Source organism: Thalassophryne amazonica, chromosome 10 (assembly GCF_902500255.1).
Source record: "Thalassophryne amazonica chromosome 10, fThaAma1.1, whole genome shotgun sequence".
Lineage (NCBI taxonomy): Eukaryota > Metazoa > Chordata > Actinopteri > Batrachoidiformes > Batrachoididae > Thalassophryne > Thalassophryne amazonica.
The window spans coordinates 27,559,272-27,579,475 of NC_047112.1; the positions used below are offsets into that span (position 1 = coordinate 27,559,272).

Here is a 20,204-nt window from a genome sequence, read left to right on the forward strand (position 1 = left end):
ATTTCATTTTGGAGGCAATACAGAATATATTCTGGAAATGAGATCCAGAAGAATATTTTGCATATTCCAGCATTTAACTCAAAGTTGTGAGAGGATTTTGGTGTGTCGATGTGTAATGTCCTACAAAATGAGGGGTTTATTTTGTATTTGATCTGGAACATATTTTGGATCCACAAGATGGTTTATGGGTATGCACTCACAGAGTGCCTTCTAGTTTTCATACAGTTCACATAATGAAAGCTGAAACTAAAAGCCGATACTGTCAGCTGCAAAATAAAGTGGTTTCATTTTGCATATAATGTGTGTTTCTTTCTGTATTAGTCATTGAACTGTTTTGTATGTATGTTATTACTAAGATCAGATCAAAAAGAGTAATTTTCCATTAACAACAAAAAAAAATCACATGCTCCCTGTTTTGTCTTAACTGTACCTCTGAGTCCTACAGTATCTTACATTTATAGAGAAAATTATATAAAACATTGAGACCCACTGTGCCTGTGCTTGCAGTTTAAAAGTTTTACATTACTATTTTTATTATTAATAAAATATGTGTATTTATGGCTTTGCAGCCTTCACGTTTAAATTCTGCACATCACACTTACTTGATCACCAAATTTTATGTAATTCGAAGATAATTACGGGTTAAAAAATAAATCAGGCACAATCCCCCTTTTCAGGCATGTCAAACATTTGATTGCATAAATTAAAGTTAATAATTACCTGGCTTCTTTCTATACATGCCAGAATTTGGAGTTTAAAAAAACATGAATTTTTGATCTGATATGACCATAACATGAGACATTTTGTTTATGGTTTGATTCACACCTGTCTTAGCCTGATACAATGAATTAGTGGAGTTTTTGTTCAGGGAACTGGAATTCAGGTTTTAAATTTATTGCATTGAAAACACAGTGATACATAAGCAGACATGGAACCATATTAGACATATGGAAGCTTTCCTTTTGAGCTGCAACATTCTTGTAATTATATCATATTACTATAAAATTGCATTATACAAATACATTGTCTTAAGAGGTAAAAGACATTTTGATTTCTTATTGGGGTCAGATACTCAGTCCATCCGGAAAGTATTCACACATTTTGTTGTTACAGCCTTATTCCAAAATAGAGTAAATTCAATTTTTTACACTCAAAATTCTACTCACAATACCCCATAATAACATCAATCAATCAATTTTTTTCAATCAATTTTTTTTATATAGCGCCAAATCACAACAAACAGTTGCCCCAAGGCGCTTTATATTGTAAGGCAAGGCCATACAATAATTATGTAAAACCCCAACGGTCAAAACGACCCCCTGTGAGCAAGCACTTGGCTACAGTGGGAAGGAAAAACTCCCTTTTAACAGGAAGAAACCTCCAGCAGAACCAGGCTCAGGGAGGGGCAGTCTTCTGCTGGGACTGGTTGGGGCTGAGGGAGAGAACCAGGAAAAAGACATGCTGTGGAGGGGAGCAGAGATCGATCACTAATGATTAAATGCAGAGTGGTGCATACAGAGCAAAAAGAGAAAGAAACAGTGCATCATGGGAACCCCCCAGCAGTCTACGTCTATAGCAGCATAACTAAGGATGGTTCAGGGTCACCTGATCCAGCCCTAACTATAAGCTTTAGCAAAAAGGAAAGTTTTAAGCCTAATCTTAAAAGTAGAGAGGGTGTCTGTCTCCCTGATCTGAATTGGGAGCTGGTTCCACAGGAGAGGAGCCTGAAAGCTGAAGGCTCTGCCTCCCATTCTACTCTTACAAACCCTAGGAACTACAAGTAAGCCTGCAGTCTGAGAGCGAAGCGCTCTATTGGGGTGATATGGTACTACGAGGTCCCTAAGATAAGATGGGACCTGATTATTCAAAACCTTATAAGTAAGAAGAAGAATTTTAAATTCTATTCTAGAATTAACAGGAAGCCAATGAAGAGAGGCCAATGAAACATGAAGTTTTTTATTCTTATTTTTGCAAATTTATTAAAAGTAAAAAACAAAGAAATCACATGTTCATAATATAAACACCATTGTTCAATACTTTGTTGATGCACATTCGGCAGCAATTACAGCCTCATGTCTTCATAAATATGATGCCACAATTTTTGGGCAGTTTTGCCCATTTCTCTTTGCAGCACCTCTCAAGCTCCATCGGGTTGGATGGGGAGTGTCGGTACAGCTATTTTCAGATCTCTCCAGAGATTTTCAATCAGATTCAGGTCTGGGCTCTGTCTGGGCCACTCAAGGACATTCACAGAGTTGTCCTGAAGCCACTCCTTTGATATCTTGGCTGTATGCCGAGAGCTGTGCTGCTGAAAGATGAACTGTCGCCCCAGTCTGAGGACAAGAGCGCTCTGGAGCAGGTTTTTATCCAGGATGTCTCTGTACATTTCTGCATTCATTTTTCCCTCAATCCTGACTAGTCTATCAGTTCCTGCTGCTGAAAAACATCCCCACAGCATGATGCTGCCACCACCGTGCTTCACTTTAGGGATGGAGCCTGGTTTCCTCCAAATGTGATGCCTGACATTCACACCAGAGACTTCAATCTTTGTCTCATCAGACCAGAGAATTTTGTTTCTCATGGTCTGAGAGTCCTTCAAGTGCCTTTTGACAAACTCCAGGTGGGCTGCCATGTACCTTTTACTAAGGAGTGGCTTCCGTCTGGCCACTTCTACCACACAAATCTGATTGGTGGATTGTTGCAGAGATGGTTGTCCTTCTTCAAGATTCTCCTCTCTCCACAGAGGAATGCTGGAGCTCTGACAGAGTGTCCATTGGGTTCTTGGTCACCTCCCCGACTCAGGCTTTTCTTCCCCAATTGCTCAGTTTAGATGCTGGCTGGCTAGCTCGAGTAAGAGTCCTGGTGGATCTGAACTTCTTCCATTTAGGGATTGTAGAGGCCACTGTGCTCACTGGGACCTTCAAAGCATCAGAAATGTTTCTGTACCCTTCCCCAGATGTGTACCTTGAGACAATCCTGCCTCTGAGGTCTACAGTCAATTCCTTTGACTTCATGCTTGGTTTGTGCTCTGACATATACTGTCAGCTGTGGGACCTTATGTGTAGACAGGTTTGTATCTTTCCGAATCATGTCCAATCAACTGAATTTACCCCAGGTGGACTCCAATCAAGCTGTAGAAACATCTCAATGATGATCAGTGGAAAAAGGAGGCACCTGAGCTCAAATTTGAGCTTCAAGGCAAAGGCTGTGAATACTTACATACATGTGATTTCTTAGGGTTTTTTTTTTTAAATCATATTGTCATTATGGGGTATTGTGTGGAGAATTTTGAGGAAAAAAGGATTAATTTCATTCATTTTGGAATAAGGGTGTAACATAAAATGTGGAAAATGTGCAGCGCTGTGAATACTTTCTGGATGCACTGCACCTGCTACATAAATTAATTCATGAATAGTTAAGCACAACAGGAGAAAATAGAATAGCCATGTTACTTTGTTAAACTAGGCAAAACACAAAAATAACCTCCTTTTGTTCACTTCCTGTTTACACACATGTTTTGGAGGGAGATCAGTTGTCATAGTTGTGTGGACATTCCAGTCACAGAGGTTTATTTTTAGCCCAGGACCATGATCCTCCTTTATCTGGACGTGCACAATTGTGGCAGAGAGATAGTGTTCCTACTTTACTCCAGTTAACTAACGCACACAACACGAAAAGAGAACAGAGTCTTATGGGAAATTATAAATCAAGACCTTCTCAGACGTGCACAGGTAATCCTTCAGCATCTTCGTGGCTGTGTGAGATGTTTTTTTCTGATGTGTCCATATTGTTGATTTGCTGTAGTGAAGGTCGAGCAGATCAATGTTCTGACTATCAGACAGTTTATTTGAAAAAAAAAACAAAAATCCACATGGTTAATATCTGAATCCTCTCAAATGAAACATTCAGGGTGAAATTTGGATACATTTTTTTTTAATCAGCACTTGCAAAGTTAAAAGATTTCAAGCCACAAACAGGCATTTAGATTACAAATGTTCTGCATATCTGCAATAATAACAGCTGTAATGAATCAAGTGTAGTTTTGTTTTTGAAGACGAATGGAAGAAGAAGGTGAGCGAGTCGTACTCTGTGATCGCTGAGAAGTTGGAAGATGACCACCAGGTCAAAGAGAGTGCACTCGTGGAGCTCAGACTGGCCTTCAGGTGGCAGAAATGGATTGCTTTAAAGGGAGAAATTCAACATTGAAGATGTTTTCCTTCACTTTATGATTGTTTTAAGTATCGATATTTGTGTGTGAAGCTCTGATGAGGCTTTTAAGAAGGTGAACATCAACTACCGCACGGAGAAGGGGCTGTCGCTGCTGCATCTCTGCTGCGTATGTGGAGGTATGCATGGAGACTAAACTCTATTAATAATGTCAGAATGTTACTGGGATTACGTCACACTGCTTTTACTGTCTCCTGTGGTGGAAGTTGACTTTTTGACCTCGGTAAGTAAAGCATATATAAAATTTATGTGCTGTCTGTCCACTGAGACTAAAAGAAGTAAATATTTTTGTGCCCTGCAACATTTTCAGTGTTGTCAGTTTGCGAAAGGTAAAGGAAATACATTTTAGAATACATTACGGTACATATTTTGCAGGGAACAAATCCCATGTCAGCACCCTGATGCTTAAAGGCTTGCGTCCCACCAGACTGAGCAAAAATGGATTCACTGCACTCCACCTGGCTGCTTACAAGGTGAGAAAGATTAGAAAGTACTATATGCAGTTAAGTCCATAAGTAACCCAGCAGTGGCATCCGTACTTCACCACATCCATCCTCTTTTCTGATAGTGCAGCAGATAAGGAGAAAAATAGTTCAGTTGTACAAAGAAACAAAATTTGGCACACTCACTAGGACCAACTCTTTTGAAAAGTTTGGATAGCCACGCAAAATTTCAATATGGCCACCATTTTTTCAAGATGGCCGCCAGTTGTACCAATTTCCATCATTTTTTCGTTATACATATAAAAAAAAAACACATTCAAGTGTTCCATTCCTGTTCCACTTTGCAGAACAGTTAATGTAATAAGTCAGAAGTAATATATTTTTAGACTGGTGGTTGACTCTCACTGCGGTATTGTAGCACAGCAGTGTTTTTCTGTATCTGTTAGCTGTTTAATCTGCGTAATTAGATTGATCTAGATAACTAGATAAGGATTTGTTTCACAGTGTAATCTTCACGTGCCTTAACTAAAGCACTCCCTCTGCTGAATCACCTCTAAATTATTTACACATTATTCACTTTGTGTGTTTTTAGGAATCCGCTAGCTTAGCGCAGCTACTAGCTCTTAGCTGGTTTAGCATGGCGGCTTCTCCTGTCTCTCCCGCACTTCTCTTCTCTGGGTGTGAAATGTTTAGTTATTCCTCGGCCTCCTTTAGCAGTAATGGTACTTGTAATAAGTGTAGCTTATTCATAGCTTTGGAGGCCAGGCTGGGCGAATTGGCGACTCGGCTCCACACCTTGGAAAATCCTACAGCTAGCCAGGCCCCTGTAGTCGGTGCGGACCAAGGTAGCTTAGCCGCCGTTAGCTGTCCCCCAGCAGATCCCGAGCAGCCAGGAAAGCAGGCCGGCTGGGTGACTGTGAGGAGGAAGCGTAGTCCTAAACACAAGCCCCCTGTACACCACCAACCTGTTCACATCTCTAACCGTTTTTCCCCACTCGGCGGCACACCCGCCAAGGAACAAACTCTGGTTATTGGCGACTCTGTTTTGAGAAATGTGAAGTTAGCGACACCAGCAACCATAGTCAATTGTCTTCCGGGGGCCAGAGCAGGCAACATTGAAGGAAATTTGAAACTGCTGGCTAAGGCTAAGCGTAAATTCGGTAAGATTGTAATTCATGTCGGCAGTAATGACACCCGGTTACGCCAATCGGAGGTCACTAAATTTAACATTGAATCGGTGTGTAACTTTGCAAAAACAATGTCGGACTCTGTAGTTTTCTCTGGGCCCCTCCCCAATCGGACCGGGAGTGACATGTTTAGCCGCATGTTCTCCTTGAATTGCTGTCTGTCTGAGTGGTGTCCAAAAAATGAGGTGGCCTTCATAGATAACTGGCAAAGCTTCTGGGGAAAACCTGGTCTTGTTAGGAGAGACGGCATCCATCCCACTTTGGATGGAGCAGCTCTCATTTCTAGAAATCTGGCCAATTTTATTAAACCCTCCAAACCGTGACTATCCAGGGTTGGGACCAGGAAGCAGAGTTGTAGTCTTCCACACCTCTCTGCAGCTTCTCTCCCCCTGCCATCCCGCCAATACCCCATCCCCGTAGAGACGGTGCCTGCTCCCAGACCACCAACAACCAGTAAAAATTTATTTAAGCATAAAAATTCAAAAAGAAAAAATAATATAGCACCTTCAACTGCACCACAGACTAAAAAAGTTAAATGTGGTCTATTAAACATTAGGTCTCTCTCTTCTAAGTCCCTGTTAGTAAATGATATAATAATTGATGAACATATTGATTTATTCTGCCTTACAGAAACCTGGTTACAGCAGGATGAATATGTTAGTTTAAATGAGTCAACACCCCCGAATCACACTAACTGTCAGAATGCTCGTAGCATGGGCCGAGGCGGAGGATTAGCAGCAATCTTCCACTCCAGCTTATTAATTAATCAAAAACCCAGACAGAGCTTTAATTCATTTGAAAGCTTGACTCTTAGTCTTGGCCATCCAAATTGGAAGTCCCAAAAAACAGTTTTATTTGTTGTTATCTATCGTCCACCTGGTTGTTACTGTGAGTTTCTCTGTGAATTTTCAGACCTTTTGTCTGACTTAGTGCTTAGGTCAGATAAGATAATTATAGTGGGAGATTTTAACATCCACATAGATGCTGAGAATGATAGCCTCAACACTGCATTTAATCTATTATTGGACTCAGTTGGCTTTGCTCAAAATGTAAATGAGTCCACCCACCACTTTAATCATACTTTAGATCTTGTTTTGACTTATGGTATGGAAATTGAAGACTTAACAGTATTCCATGAAAACCCCCTTCTGTCTGATCATTTCTTAATAACATTTACATTTACTTTAATGGACTACCCAGCAGTGGGGAATAAGTTTCATTACAGTAGAAGTCTTTCGGAAAGCGCTGTAACCAGGTTTAAGGATATGATTCCTTCTTTCTTATGTTCTCCAATGCCATATACCAACACAGTGCAGAGTAGCTACCTAAACTCTGTGAGTGAGATAGATTATCTTGTCAATAGTTTTACATCCTCACTGAGCACAACTTTGGATGCTGTAGCTCCTCTGAAAAAGAGAGCCTTAAATCAGAAGTGCCTGACTCCGTGGTATAACTCACAAACAAGCAGCTTAAAGCAGATAACCCGTAAGTTGGAGAGGAAATGGCATCACTAATTTAGAAGAACTTCACTTAGCCTGGAAAAAGAGTCTGTTGCTCTATAAAAAAGCCCTCCGTAAAGCTAGGACATCTTTCTACTCATCACTAATTGAAGAAAATAAGAACAACCCCAGGTTTCTTTTCAGCACTGTAGCCAGGATGACAAAGAGTCAGAGCTCTATTGAGCCGAGTATTCCTCTAACTTTAACTAGTAATGACTTCATGACTTTCTTTGCTAATAAAATTTTAACTATTAGAGAAAAAATTACTCATAACCATCCCAAAGACATATCATTATCTTTGGCTGCTTTCAGCAATGCTGGTATTTGGTTAGACTCTTTCTCTCCGATTGTTCTAAGTTATTTTCATTAGTCACTTCCACCAAACCATCAACATGTCTATTAGATCCCATTCCTACCAGGTTGCTCAAGGAAGCCCTACCATTAATTAATGCTTCGATCTTAAATATGATCAATCTATCTTTATTAGTTGGCTATGTACCACAGGCTTTTAAGGTGGCAGTAATTAAACCATTACTTAAAAAGCCATCACTTGACCCAGCTATCTTTGCTAATTATAGGCCAATCTCCAACCTTCCTTTTCTCTCAAAAATTCTTGAAAGGGTGGTTGTAAAACAGCTAACTGATCATCTGCAGAGGAATGGTCTATTTGAAGAGTTTCAGTCAGGTTTCAGAATTCATCATAGCACAGAAACAGCATTAGTGAAGGTCACAAATGATCTTCTTATGGCCTCAGACAGTGGACTCATCTCTGTGCTTGTCCTGTTAGACCTCAGTGCTGCTTTTGATACTGCTGACCATAAAATTTTATTACAGAGATTAGAGCATGCCATAGGTATTAAAGGCACTGCGCTGCGGTGGTTTGTATCATATTTATCTAATAGATTACAATTTGTTCATGTAAATGGGGAATCTTCTTCACAGACAGGTTAATTATGGAGTTCCACAAGGTTCTGTGCTAGGACAAATTTTATTCACTTTATACATGCTTCCCTTAGGCAGTATTATTAGAAAGCATTGCTTAGATTTTCATTGTTACACAGATGATACCCAGCTTTATCTATCCATGAAGCCAGAGGACACACACCAATTAAACTGCAGGAATGTCTTACAGACATAAAGGCATGGATGACCTCTAATTTCCTGCTTTTAAACTCAGATAAAACTGAAGTTATTGTACTTGGCCCCACAAATCTTAGAAACATGGTGTCTAACCAGATCCTTACTCTGGATGGCATTACCCTGACCTCTAGTAATACTGTGAGAAATCTTGGAGTCATTTCTGATCAGGATATGTCATTCAATGCGCATATTAAACAAATATGTAGGACTGCTTTTTTGCATTTGCGCAGTATCTCTAAAATTAGAAAGGTCTTGTCTCAGAGTGATGCTGAAAAACTAATTCATGCATTTATTTCCTCTAGGCTGGACTATTGTAATTCATTATTATCAGGTTGTCCTAAATGTTCCCTGAAAAGCCTTCAGTTAATTCAAAATGCTGCAGCTAGAGTACTGACAGGGACTAGAAGGAGAGAGCATATCTCACGCATATTGGCCTCTCTTCATTGGCTTCCTGTTAATTCTAGAATAGAATTTAAAATTCTTCTTCTTACTTATAAGGTTTTGAATAATCAGGTCCCATCTTATCTTAGGGACCTCATAGTACCATATCACCCCAATAGAGCGCTTCGCTCTCAGACTGCAGGCTTACTTGTAGTTCCTAGGGTTTTTAAGAGTAGAATGGGAGGCAGAGCCTTCAGCTTTCAGGCTCCTCTCCTGTGGAACCAGCTCCCAATTTGGATCAGGGAGACAGACACCCTCTCTACTTTTAAGATTAGGCTTAAAACTTTCCTTTTTGCTAAAGCTTATAGTTAGGGCTGGATCAGGTGACCCGCAGCGCAGTGCCTTTAATACCTATTGCATGCTCTAATCTCTGTAATAAAATTTTATGGTCAACAGTATCAAAAGCAGCACTGAGGTCTAACAGAACAAGCACAGAGATGAGTCCACTGTCTGAGGCCATAAGAAGATCATTTGTAACCTTCACTAATGCTGTTTCTGTGCTATGATGAATTCTGAAACCTGACTGAAACTCTTCAAATAGACCATTCCTCTGCAGATGATCAGTTAGCTGTTTTACAACTACCCTTTCAAGAATTTTTGAGAGAAGCTGAGAGAGTTATGCTGCTATAGACTTAGACTGCTGGGGCATTTCCATGATGCACTGAGTGTTTCTTTCTCTTTTTGCTCTGTATGCACCACTCTGCATTTAATTATTAGTGATTGATCTCTGCTGTCTTCCACAGCATGTCTTTTTCCTGATTCTCTCCCTCAGCCCCAACCAGTCCCAGCAGAAGACTGCCCCTCCCTGAGCCTGGTTCTGCTGGAGGTTTCTTCCTGTTGAAAGGGAGTTTTTCCTTCCCACTGTCGCCAAGTGCTTGCTCATAGGGGGTCGTTTTGACCTTTGGGGGTTTTCTGTAATTATTGTATGGCTTTTGCCTTGCAATACTGGTGGTTGGCTCTCACTGCGGTATTGTATCATTTCCTGTTCCGGAGCACAGTGGTGTTTTGCTGTATCTGGTAGCTGTTTAATCTGCGCAGTTAGATTGATCTAGATAACAATTTGTTTCACAGTGTAATCTTCACGTGCCTTAACTAAAGCACTCCGTCTGCTGAATCACCTCTAAATTATTTACACATTATTCACTTTGTGTGTTTTTAGGAATGCGCTAGCTTAGCGCAGCTACTAGCTCTTGGCCGGTAGTAGTTCTAAACAGTTCTAAACAGAAGCCCCGTGTACACTGCTAACCCGTTCACATTTCTAACCGTTTTTCCCCACTCGGCGACACACCCACTGAGGATCAAACTCTGGTTATTGTCGACTCTGTTTTGAGACATTTGAAGTTAGCGACACCAGCAACCATATTCAATTGTCTTCCGGGGGCCAGAGCAGGCGACATTGAAGGAAATTTGAAACTGCTGGCTAAGGCTAAGCGTAAATTTGGTAAGATTGTAATTCACATCGGCAGTAATGACACCCTGTTACGCCAATCGGAGGTCACTAAAATTAACATTGAATCGGTGTGTAACTCTGCAAAAACAATGTCGGACTCTGTAGTTTTCTCTGGGCCCCTCCCCAATCGGACCGGGAGTGACATGTTTAGCCGCATGTTCTCCTTGAATTGCTGGCTGTCTGAGTGGTGTCCAAAAAATGAGGTGGGCTTCATAGATAATTGGCAAAGCTTCTGGGGAAAACCTGATCTTGTTAGGAGAGACGGCATCCATCCCACTTTGGATGGAGCAGCTCTCATTTCTAGAAATCTGGCCAATTTTATTAAATCCTCCAAACCGTGACTATCCAGGGTTGGGACCAGGAAGCAGAGTTGTAGTCTTCCACACCTCTCTGCAGCTTCTCTCCCCCTGTCATCCCCTCATTACCCCATCCCCGTAGAGACGGTGCCTGCTCCCAGACTACCAATAACCAGTAAAAATCTATTTAAGCATAAAAATTCAAAAAGAAAAAATAATATAGCACCTTCAACTGCACCACAGACTAAAACAGTTAAATGTGGTCTATTAAACATTAGCTCTCTCTCTTCTAAGTCCCTGTTAGTAAATGATATAATAATTGATCAACATATTGATTTATTCTGCCTTACAGAAACCTGGTTACAGCAGGATGAATATGTTAGTTTAAATGAGTCAACACCCCGAGTCACACTAACTGCCAGAACGGTCGTAGCACGGGCCGAGGTGGAGGATTAGCAGCAATCTTCCATTCGAGCTTATTAATTAATCCAAAACCCAGACAGAGCTTTAATTCATTTGAAAGCTTGACTCTTAGTCTTGTCCATCCAAATTGGAAGTCCCAAAAACCAGAAATTCAGAACCCAAAAATCCCTTAGTTATGCTGCTATAGACTTAGACTACTGGGGGGTTCCCATGATGCACTGAGTGTTTCTTTCTCTTTTTGCTCTGTATGCACCACTCTGCATTTAATCATTAGTGATTGATCATTGTGACACTGGCTCAATTTTGCAGTTACAAGCTGGTAAATATGCACTGTATGAGTGGCAGTCTTGCTGGACAATGATTTGATTTAGTGCACCTTTCAGAAGAAAAATATATTTACCACTTTCACTTTGTGCTATTTTAATTGTATTCTGTAAGTATAAGCAAATGAAGATCAATAAATAAGTATGGGCTCATTTATGTGGCTTGTGGGTTTGCAGCTGAAAAAAAAACTTCAGGCCAGATAGGAAGAAGATGTGTCCATTTCCAAAAGACATTAGGCCGACTAACTCAGCAAACCCATACAAAAATCATAAGCTCATTCAGGAGACAGCTTACAGGTCACATTTGCAACTCCACAAAGGTGTACAAGCTAGTCCGAGCCTATAGCATTTGCACCTGCTACGGCAGCCAGAGTTGCAGCCACATTTGGTGAGTTGTTCACATCTCTTTGCAGTTGATGAGTTGGCTGTCCAGTAGACCTTCCACTCATCACCTGCTTTCTCCCAGCCCCAATCAGATGGACTCTCTGCTTCTGGCTGACGTAGTATTGCCTGAGCCCATATGCATCCTGCCTGGTATGCTGCACATTTGGTGTGTTGAAGCAGAGCTGCACTGGTAGGAGGGATGGCTTCATACGACCTCTGCTTCCTGGCAAACAGGTCAAGTCTGGCTTCATCTACACTGTCAACAGTGCTGGATCTGTCATACATAAGAACCACAAACTTCTCCAGAATCTCCATGTCTGCATCCTCAACGGACGGAGGGTACTTGCTCAGTTTAGAAAATACTGGGGTAGCCTCTGGGAACATATCCCATGTTTGCCAAGCTGTCTTCTTCCCTTTGTTTCTAAAGGCTGAGACCACATCACAGCCAGTGAAGGCATGGAAGAATGGCATTCCTGTGGCCTTCTCTTGGCCTACATAGTCTGACAGGTCGTGGATGGGAATCCAACAAAGGCTTGAACCTTGACCGAATGCCAACCACAACTGCTGCACACCCATACTATGTAGAGTTGAGAAGACACTCAAGCCAATGACCAGCACATCTGTATCATTGGCTTTGATCATGACAGACTTGCTGCCATGTCCTGCAGCATACCTGGCATGGACAAATAGGTGACCTACACCTAGCCCGATCATTCATCCAGTGCCATTTAAGTCCCGTGTGATCTGTACACCATCCGGGTAAGTACATGGACACACCATGCATAGCTCCACTTACCCTTGGCTTGGCTCTCCCGTGCTGGCACATCCTGTCAATTCAGGTGCGGCTGTCTAACTAAATCTACCAACTATGTTCTACAAGCTAATTGATATGGGGCTGTTAGACAGCATTTGGGACACTAAACTATGCTAAACTACACTACAACTAGTACATTTCTACCATATTGGGAGTTAGTAAAGCTAGGTGGAGTATTAGTAAAGTAAGATTAGCTGACACTGAACCCCATGCTGAGTTTCACAGCAGTGAAGTCACCAGTGTGCCCTGGTTGTGCACTGACATTCACTCCTTCCAACTACATAGATCACTAAAACTACTACCTAGATTATACAAAGACATCAATAAATGGTCAGAAATGTATGTGCTAGAATGACTGTCATAGAACATTCTCACATTTTAGAAGCAAATATTTATTTTCAAATTAAATATGACAAACAACTAATGATTTTGATGGCCATATTGTCGGCCATCTTGTTTCATGTGTGCTTTTCCAAATTTTAAGAAAAAAAACAATGCTTTTGCCAACTGACATTGCATAGGCTCTATAAAACCAACAAAGAAACTCAAATACATGGCCAGGAGGGCATAATTGACATGATCAAAACTTCATGGTGGCTATCTTGAAATTTTGAGTGGCCATCCAGTGAAAATGATGACTTAACCTATGAAGATGTGTAGAAAAGTTCATGTTTCTTTGTATAAGTGAAGCATTTCACTGAAAAAATGAATTTATCTGCTGCACTATGAACCTGGTTATTCCACTTAAGGGTCACAGGGGGCTGGAGCCTATCCCAGTTGCTGGGCAAGAGGCATGGGACACCGTGGACAGACCACCAGTCTATCACAGGGCTACACCATAGTAACAGAGTTGAAATTAAATAATCGTGATGTGTTTGTAGTGCCAACTCTTAGCTTTAATTCAAGGGTTTTTTTTTTAAACTGTGTTAACCGTGTAGAAATTACAGCCATTTGGACAAACTAATTATTAGGATTATTTCATTAGACACATCAGAGGATGGATGCATCAACATTTCCATGTACAGGGTGACCCCCTCCTCCCCCCAACAACAACAACAACAAAAAAACAGAACCCATACAAATTATAATAAATCCCGCAAAGGTCCAGCAAAGTTCTTGAAATTTGCTGAACTTAAACTTCAGTCTGTGTACGATCATTCCTCAAAGTTTCAGTTATCTCGGTCGCTTTGCATAAAAGTTATGACTCATGTTATTTCCTATAAGTTTGTGTGTTATTGTTTTGACTTCTGGTTGTCACTTGTTCTAGATTTTATTTTCATTTAATTTTGATTTACTTATAGGAACACAGATCACAGGTCGGGGAGGGGGGAGGGAGTCAAGAGTTATGGCGTTCCATTTTGTTTCTGTTATAAGGGTGGGGGGATCTGTATTTTTGTACCTTAAGTCTGTGACTTGCATTTGAAAATAAAAGTTATATATATAAAAAAAGTCATGTTCTTTCCAAGTTATGTTCCAAATGGTATGGTTTGTTGGTGAAATAGGTGTCCAGGCAAAATGTCTTTTCCTTGGTTGACCAAGACATGTTGGGAAAGATGAATGGACCAATAGTCTTGCCCCAACGTGTCTTGGTCCATGACTTTTATGCAAGACAACTAAAACTTTGGGGAATGATCGTACACTGACTGAAGAAATTTGCTGGATCTTTGCAGGATTTATTACAATTTTTATGAGTTCTGGGTTTTTTGGGTCACCCTGTACATGTGTGTATGTCAAAATCATCATTTCTGGCGGTTGTCCACCATTTGTCCTTCTCATGATATTTGCCATCTGGTCAGCATCATTCTATATTTTACCACATGGTGGAGTGCAGGTACTCACAAATCAGTGTGATTACCTGCATTGTGTGATTACCGCACATCTGAATATATCATAATTAAATTGAGGCCTTGATATAGCAAGAATGCAGTAAAAGCATGTACAAGTACAAATCATGTCTATTTATAGTAGAAGGTGAAGATAACAGTTATGGTTTCTTCCAAATGTCTGAAAAGGTATTTTTTGGTTTCGTTTCTACAGGACAATGCTGAACTTGTGACTGCACTTCTTCATGGAGGAGCAGACATCCAGCAAGTGGGCTACAGCGCCCTCACTGCTCTGCATATAGCCACCCTGGCTGGACACCATGAGGTGATTCATTGCATCCAGAAAGTATTCACGGCGCTTCACTTTTTCCACATTTTGTTATGTTACAGCCATAGTCCAAAATAGAGTAAATTCATTTTTTCCCTCAAAATTCTACTCACAGTACCCCATAATGACAACATGAAAAAGTTTTTTTTCAAATTTATTAAAAATAAACTAAGAAATCACATGTACATAAGTATTCACAGTCTAGAAAGTCACACTCAGTCTAGAAAGTGTTGATGCACCTTTGGTAGCAATTACAGCCTCAAGTCTTCTTGAATATGAAGCCACAAGCTTGGTGCACCTATCTTTTGGCAATTTTACCTATTGCTCTTTGCAGCACCTCTCAGGCTCCATCAGGTTGGATGGGGTGTGTCGGTGCACAGCCATTTTCAGATCTCTACAGAGATGTTCAAGGTCTGGGCTCTGGCTGGGCCACTACATTCACAGAGTTGTCCTGAAGCCACTCCTTTGATATCTTGGCTGTGTGTTTAGGGTCATTGTCCTGCTGAAAGATGAACCGTCGCCCCAGTCTGAGGTCAAGAGCGCTCTGGAGCAGGTTTTCATTCAGGATGTCTCTGTACATTGCTGCATTCATCTTTCCCTCAAAAACATCCCCACAGCATGATGCTGCCACCACCATGCTTCACTGTAGGGATGGTGCTTGGTTTCCTTCAAACATAACACCTTGCGTTCAGGGCAAGGAGTTCAATCTTTGTTTCATCAGATAAGAGAATGTTGTTTCTCATGGTCAGAGAGTCCTTCAGGTGCCTTTTGGCAAACTCCAGGTGGGCTGCCATGTGCCTTTTAACAGTGGCTTCCGTCTGTCCACTCTATCATACAAGCCTGATCAGTGGATTGATGCAGAGATGTTTCTCCTTCTGGAAGGTTCTCCTCTCTCCATAGAGGAATACTGGAGCTCTGACAGAGTGACCATCAGGTTCTTGGTCACCTCCCTCACTAACAACCTTCTCCTCCGATTGCTCAGTTTAGATGGGTGGCCAGTTCTAGGAAGAGATCTGATGAATCAGAACTTCTTCTATTTAGAGATGATGGAGGCCACTGTGCTCATTGGGACCTTCAAAGCAGCAAAAATGTTTCTGTACACTTTCCCAGAAGTCTACAGACAATTCCTTTGACCTCATGCTTGGTTTGTGCTCTGACATGCACTGTCAACTGTGGGACCTTATATGTAGACAGGTGTGTGCCTTTCCAAATCATGTCCAATCAACTGAATTCACACCAGGTGGACTGTAATTAAGTACATGTACATTAAGTAAATTAACGTACATGTGATTTCTTAAGTTTTTTTTTATTAATTTGCAAAAACCTAAAAAAAAAATTCACATTGTCATTATGGGGTGTTGTGTGTAGAATTTTGAGGGAAAAACTAATTTCATCCATTTTGGAATAAGGTTGTAACATAAAATGTTGAAAAGTGAAGTGCTGTGAATACTTTCTGGGCGCACTGTAAATATTCAAGATTAATACAAATACAAGATCCTTCACCAAGGGCAGCCACACGTTGTTCATTTTTCCTCATAACAACAATTTTTCCTTACTCCCTGCACTGGGAACGGTTTTACTAACATTTGCTGTATTAACATATAATATAGTATATATATATATATACAACCCCTGGCAAAAATTATGGAAACACCGGCCTCAGAGGATGTTCATTCAGTTGTTTAATTTTGTAGAAAAAAAGCAGATCACAGACATGACACAAAACTAAAGTCATTTCAAATGGCAACTTTCTGGCTTTAAGAAACACTATAAGAAATCAAGAAAAAAAGATTGTGGCAGTCAGTAACGGTTACTTTTTTAGACCAAGCAGAGGAAAAAAATATGGAATCACTCAATTCTGAGGAAAAAATTATGGAATCACCCTGTAAATTTTCATCCCCAAAACTAACACCTGCATCAAATCAGATCTGCTCATTGACATTGACCCTATGCCATGACATTGACCCTATGTGTCTTTTTGCAAGGAATGTTTTTGCAGTTTTTGCTCTATGGCAAGATGCATTATCATCTTGAAAAATGATTTCATCATCCCCAAACATCCTTTCAATTGTCCAAAATATCAACATAAACTTGTGCATTTATTGATGATGTAATGACAGCCATCTCCCCAGTGCCTTTACCTGACATGCAGCCCCATATCATCAATGACTGTGGAAATTTATATGTTCTCTTCAGGCAGTCATCTTTATAAATCTCATTGGAAAGGCACCAAACAAAAGTTCCAGCATCATCACCATGCCCAATGCAGATTCGAGATTCATCACTGAATATGACTTTCATCCAGTCATCCACAATCCACAATTGCTTTTCCTTAGCCCATTGTAACCTTGTTTTTTTCTGTTTAGGTGTTAATGATGGCTTTCATTTAGCTTTTCTGTATGTAAATCCCATTTCCTTTAGGCGGTTTCTTACAGTTCGGTCACAGACGTTGACTCCAGTTTCCTCCCATTCGTTCCTCATTTGTTTTGTTGTACATTTTTCGATTTTTGAGACATATTGCTTTAAGTTTTCTGTCTTGACGCTTTGATGTCTTCCTTGGTCTACCAGTATGTTTGCCTTTAACAACCTTCCCATGTTGTTTGTATTTGGTCCAGAGTTTAGACACAGCTGACTGTGAACAACCAACATCTTTTGCGACATTGCGTGATGATTTACTCTCTTTTAAGAGTTTGATAATCCTCTCCTTTGTTTCAATTGACATCTCTCATGTTGGAGCCATGATTCATGTCAGTCCACTTGGTGCAACAGCTCTCCAAGGTGTGTTCACTCCTTTTTAGATGCAGACTAACGAGCAGATCTGATATGATGCAGGTGTTAGTTTTGGGGATGAAAATTTACAGGGTGATTCCATAATTTTTTCCTCAGAATTGAGTGATTCCATATTTTTTTCCTCTGCTTGGTCTCAAAAAGTAACCGTTACTGACTGCCACAATCTTTTTTTCTTGATTTCTTATAGTGTTTCTTAAAGCCAGAAAGTTGCCATTTGAAATGACTTTAGTTTTGTGTCATGTCTGTGATCTGCTTTTTTTCTACAAAATTAAACAACTGAATGAACATCCTCTGAGGCCGGTGATTCCATAATTTTTGCCAGGGGTTGTATATAGCTCCCTAGAGCTATATTTGTATACGGTGTTTCTCCAAAACCAGGCATAGACTCAAACCTGTATTCTTTCTTTCATAATATCATACCAGGTTAATTTGAATCAAGGTGCAATTTTCATTCATGCAGTGATGCCTTCTTTTGCAATAGTCAGTAAAGTTATTTTTTGCTCTTGTGCAGACGGTAGATATACTTCTGCAGCATGGAGCATCTGTGAACATGCAGGATGCTGTGTTTTTCACTCCATTACATATTGCTTCATACATCGGCCACGAGCAGGTCAGAATGACGTGTTCACTGTGGGAAATGAAATTAATATACTGTCTTCTGATTTTTTTGTTTGTTTGTTTGTTTGTTTTTTAGAAACTGTTCTTTTATTATACTCTTTCCTTCTCATTCTCTGCTTCCCAGGTGGCAAAGCTGCTCCTTAAGTTTGGAGCGGATGTGAATATGAGTGGTGAGGTGGGGGATCGACCGCTGCACCTGGCTGCAGCCAAGGGTTTCCTGGACATTACTAAACTGCTGATGGGAGAAGGGAGCAAAGCTGATGGTGAGACCATAACGTAAGCGTACTGTCATGAATTCAGTAGGATTCATATGAGACAGTGGTGGTGCCTCTCTGCAAGAAGGCCATTGGGTTTTATATGGAGTTTGTATGCTCCCTTCTTCTCTTGAGGTTCTTCGGCTTTCTCCCGACTTCCAAAAACATGCACATACACTCATTATTGGTTGTAGATGTGAATGTGAGAATGACTATCTGTATGTGTGAGCTGTAGGGAGCTGTATGCACTTCTTTCTTCCAGTGTTCACCAGAATGTGCCCCACCTGACTCTTTAAGGAAGTTACATAATACAAAATAACTTATTTAATCTACTTTTTAATTTAAATATGATTAGGATTTCATGAAAATTCAGTAAGGTATATCTTATATATTATATTCCAATTCTAAGGTGGAACTATGATAGTATACTAAGGTATATCTAAATATCTAAAAAGGAAGAGTAAAATAAAAGAGTAGAAAAGAGTAGAGTAGAGCCACTTAGGTGCCTGGTCTTGAGAACCAGGGATGGTCATGTTAAAGATCATTAAAGTCCCACAAATTTGGGCATGAAGAAACTCCAGCTGTAAGTAAAATCTAAGCCTGAAATGACTAGTTTTCGACAGCTGTGACATATGTTCAGGATGTTTCTATCTGCACTCCTGTTTGCTGTTTATATATCAAAAGCCATGTGGCTTCTGTGTGCGTATGTGTAACTTCGATCACGGAGAAACTGGGGAGAGCTGACATTTGGCGTTTGCTATGCTTAAGGGAAACCAAGGCACGGTGAATCAGTCGCTATGTCTGGAAAACTACATATATATTTGCAGTAGTCATGCCATATTTTTATGCATAAAGACATCGCCCTTATAAATTAGTGTTTTGTTTTTGGATACATTAAGGGTAAAACTAAGTGGCAAGTGAAGTCGAAAGTAAATTTTGTGGATGTTAGTGTCTTTGTATTTATTTATTTATCACAACAGAGGAAAGGTGACCCAAAAAATTATTAGTTAGAAGACTACCCTGTCCAACTGATGAACATGTGTTATGTCTTCTCCAGACTATCAGCTATTTGATAACATGACTCGTGTGTCACATGCACCTGGGGCACAGTGAATCAGTCTAGAAAGTGATTTACTAAGCCCCAGTATCAAGTAGATGACAAATATTACTTGTTGAAGCTCATGCATTTATTTTTCCATAAATTATTTCTATAATTTTTGTATATAAACAACTGTTTTCACATTTAAACAGAAATTATGACAGTTGTATTTATAATAGTTTCTAAAGGACTTATATCACTGTATCAGACACTCTCACATTACATAGCTGGTTTGCTGGATTATAGTTTGTATATGCATCAGCATATATTTAATAATTTTGAAGAAATCTTTATAACCATGTGGTTTTTTTCATTATATTTTAAGTTGATTCACTGTGCCCCATGAATTAGTGTCTGGAGCACCATGAATCAAAAATATTAAAATCAATTTTAAACACCTGTAAATTACACTTGTGGAGACATAAAAAACACAGCCTTATAAACAATAACTTTCTGTATTACTGTAAATAGACAATAGAATGACCTAAACCTATGCATAATGTGTTTATGCTGCCACAAAACAACATTTCTGATTCACTGTGCCCCGGCCTCCTTATGTATTTTGGGTCAGTGATGAATGCCGCAAAAATGGAAAGTTCATAGGATAAATATTTTTGGAGAAATTAGGGATATTGTGGAAACAACAGTGAACAGTGGATGTTGAT

At 40.1% G+C, this 20,204-nt stretch overlaps 1 protein-coding gene across 1 annotated transcript in view; it reads left to right on the forward strand.

Moving 5' to 3' along the window:
• The window catches only part of tnni3k (TNNI3 interacting kinase), a 52,888-nt gene that overhangs the window by 3,541 nt on the left and 29,143 nt on the right, over window positions 1-20,204 (forward strand). Inside the window, exons 2-7 of the mRNA XM_034180803.1 lie at window positions 4,055-4,163; window positions 4,261-4,346; window positions 4,603-4,700; window positions 14,665-14,775; window positions 18,080-18,178; window positions 18,311-18,449. Of these exons, the coding sequence (XP_034036694.1) occupies window positions 4,055-4,163; window positions 4,261-4,346; window positions 4,603-4,700; window positions 14,665-14,775; window positions 18,080-18,178; window positions 18,311-18,449 (642 nt within the window). The remainder of the gene's footprint in view (window positions 1-4,054; window positions 4,164-4,260; window positions 4,347-4,602; window positions 4,701-14,664; window positions 14,776-18,079; window positions 18,179-18,310; window positions 18,450-20,204) is intronic.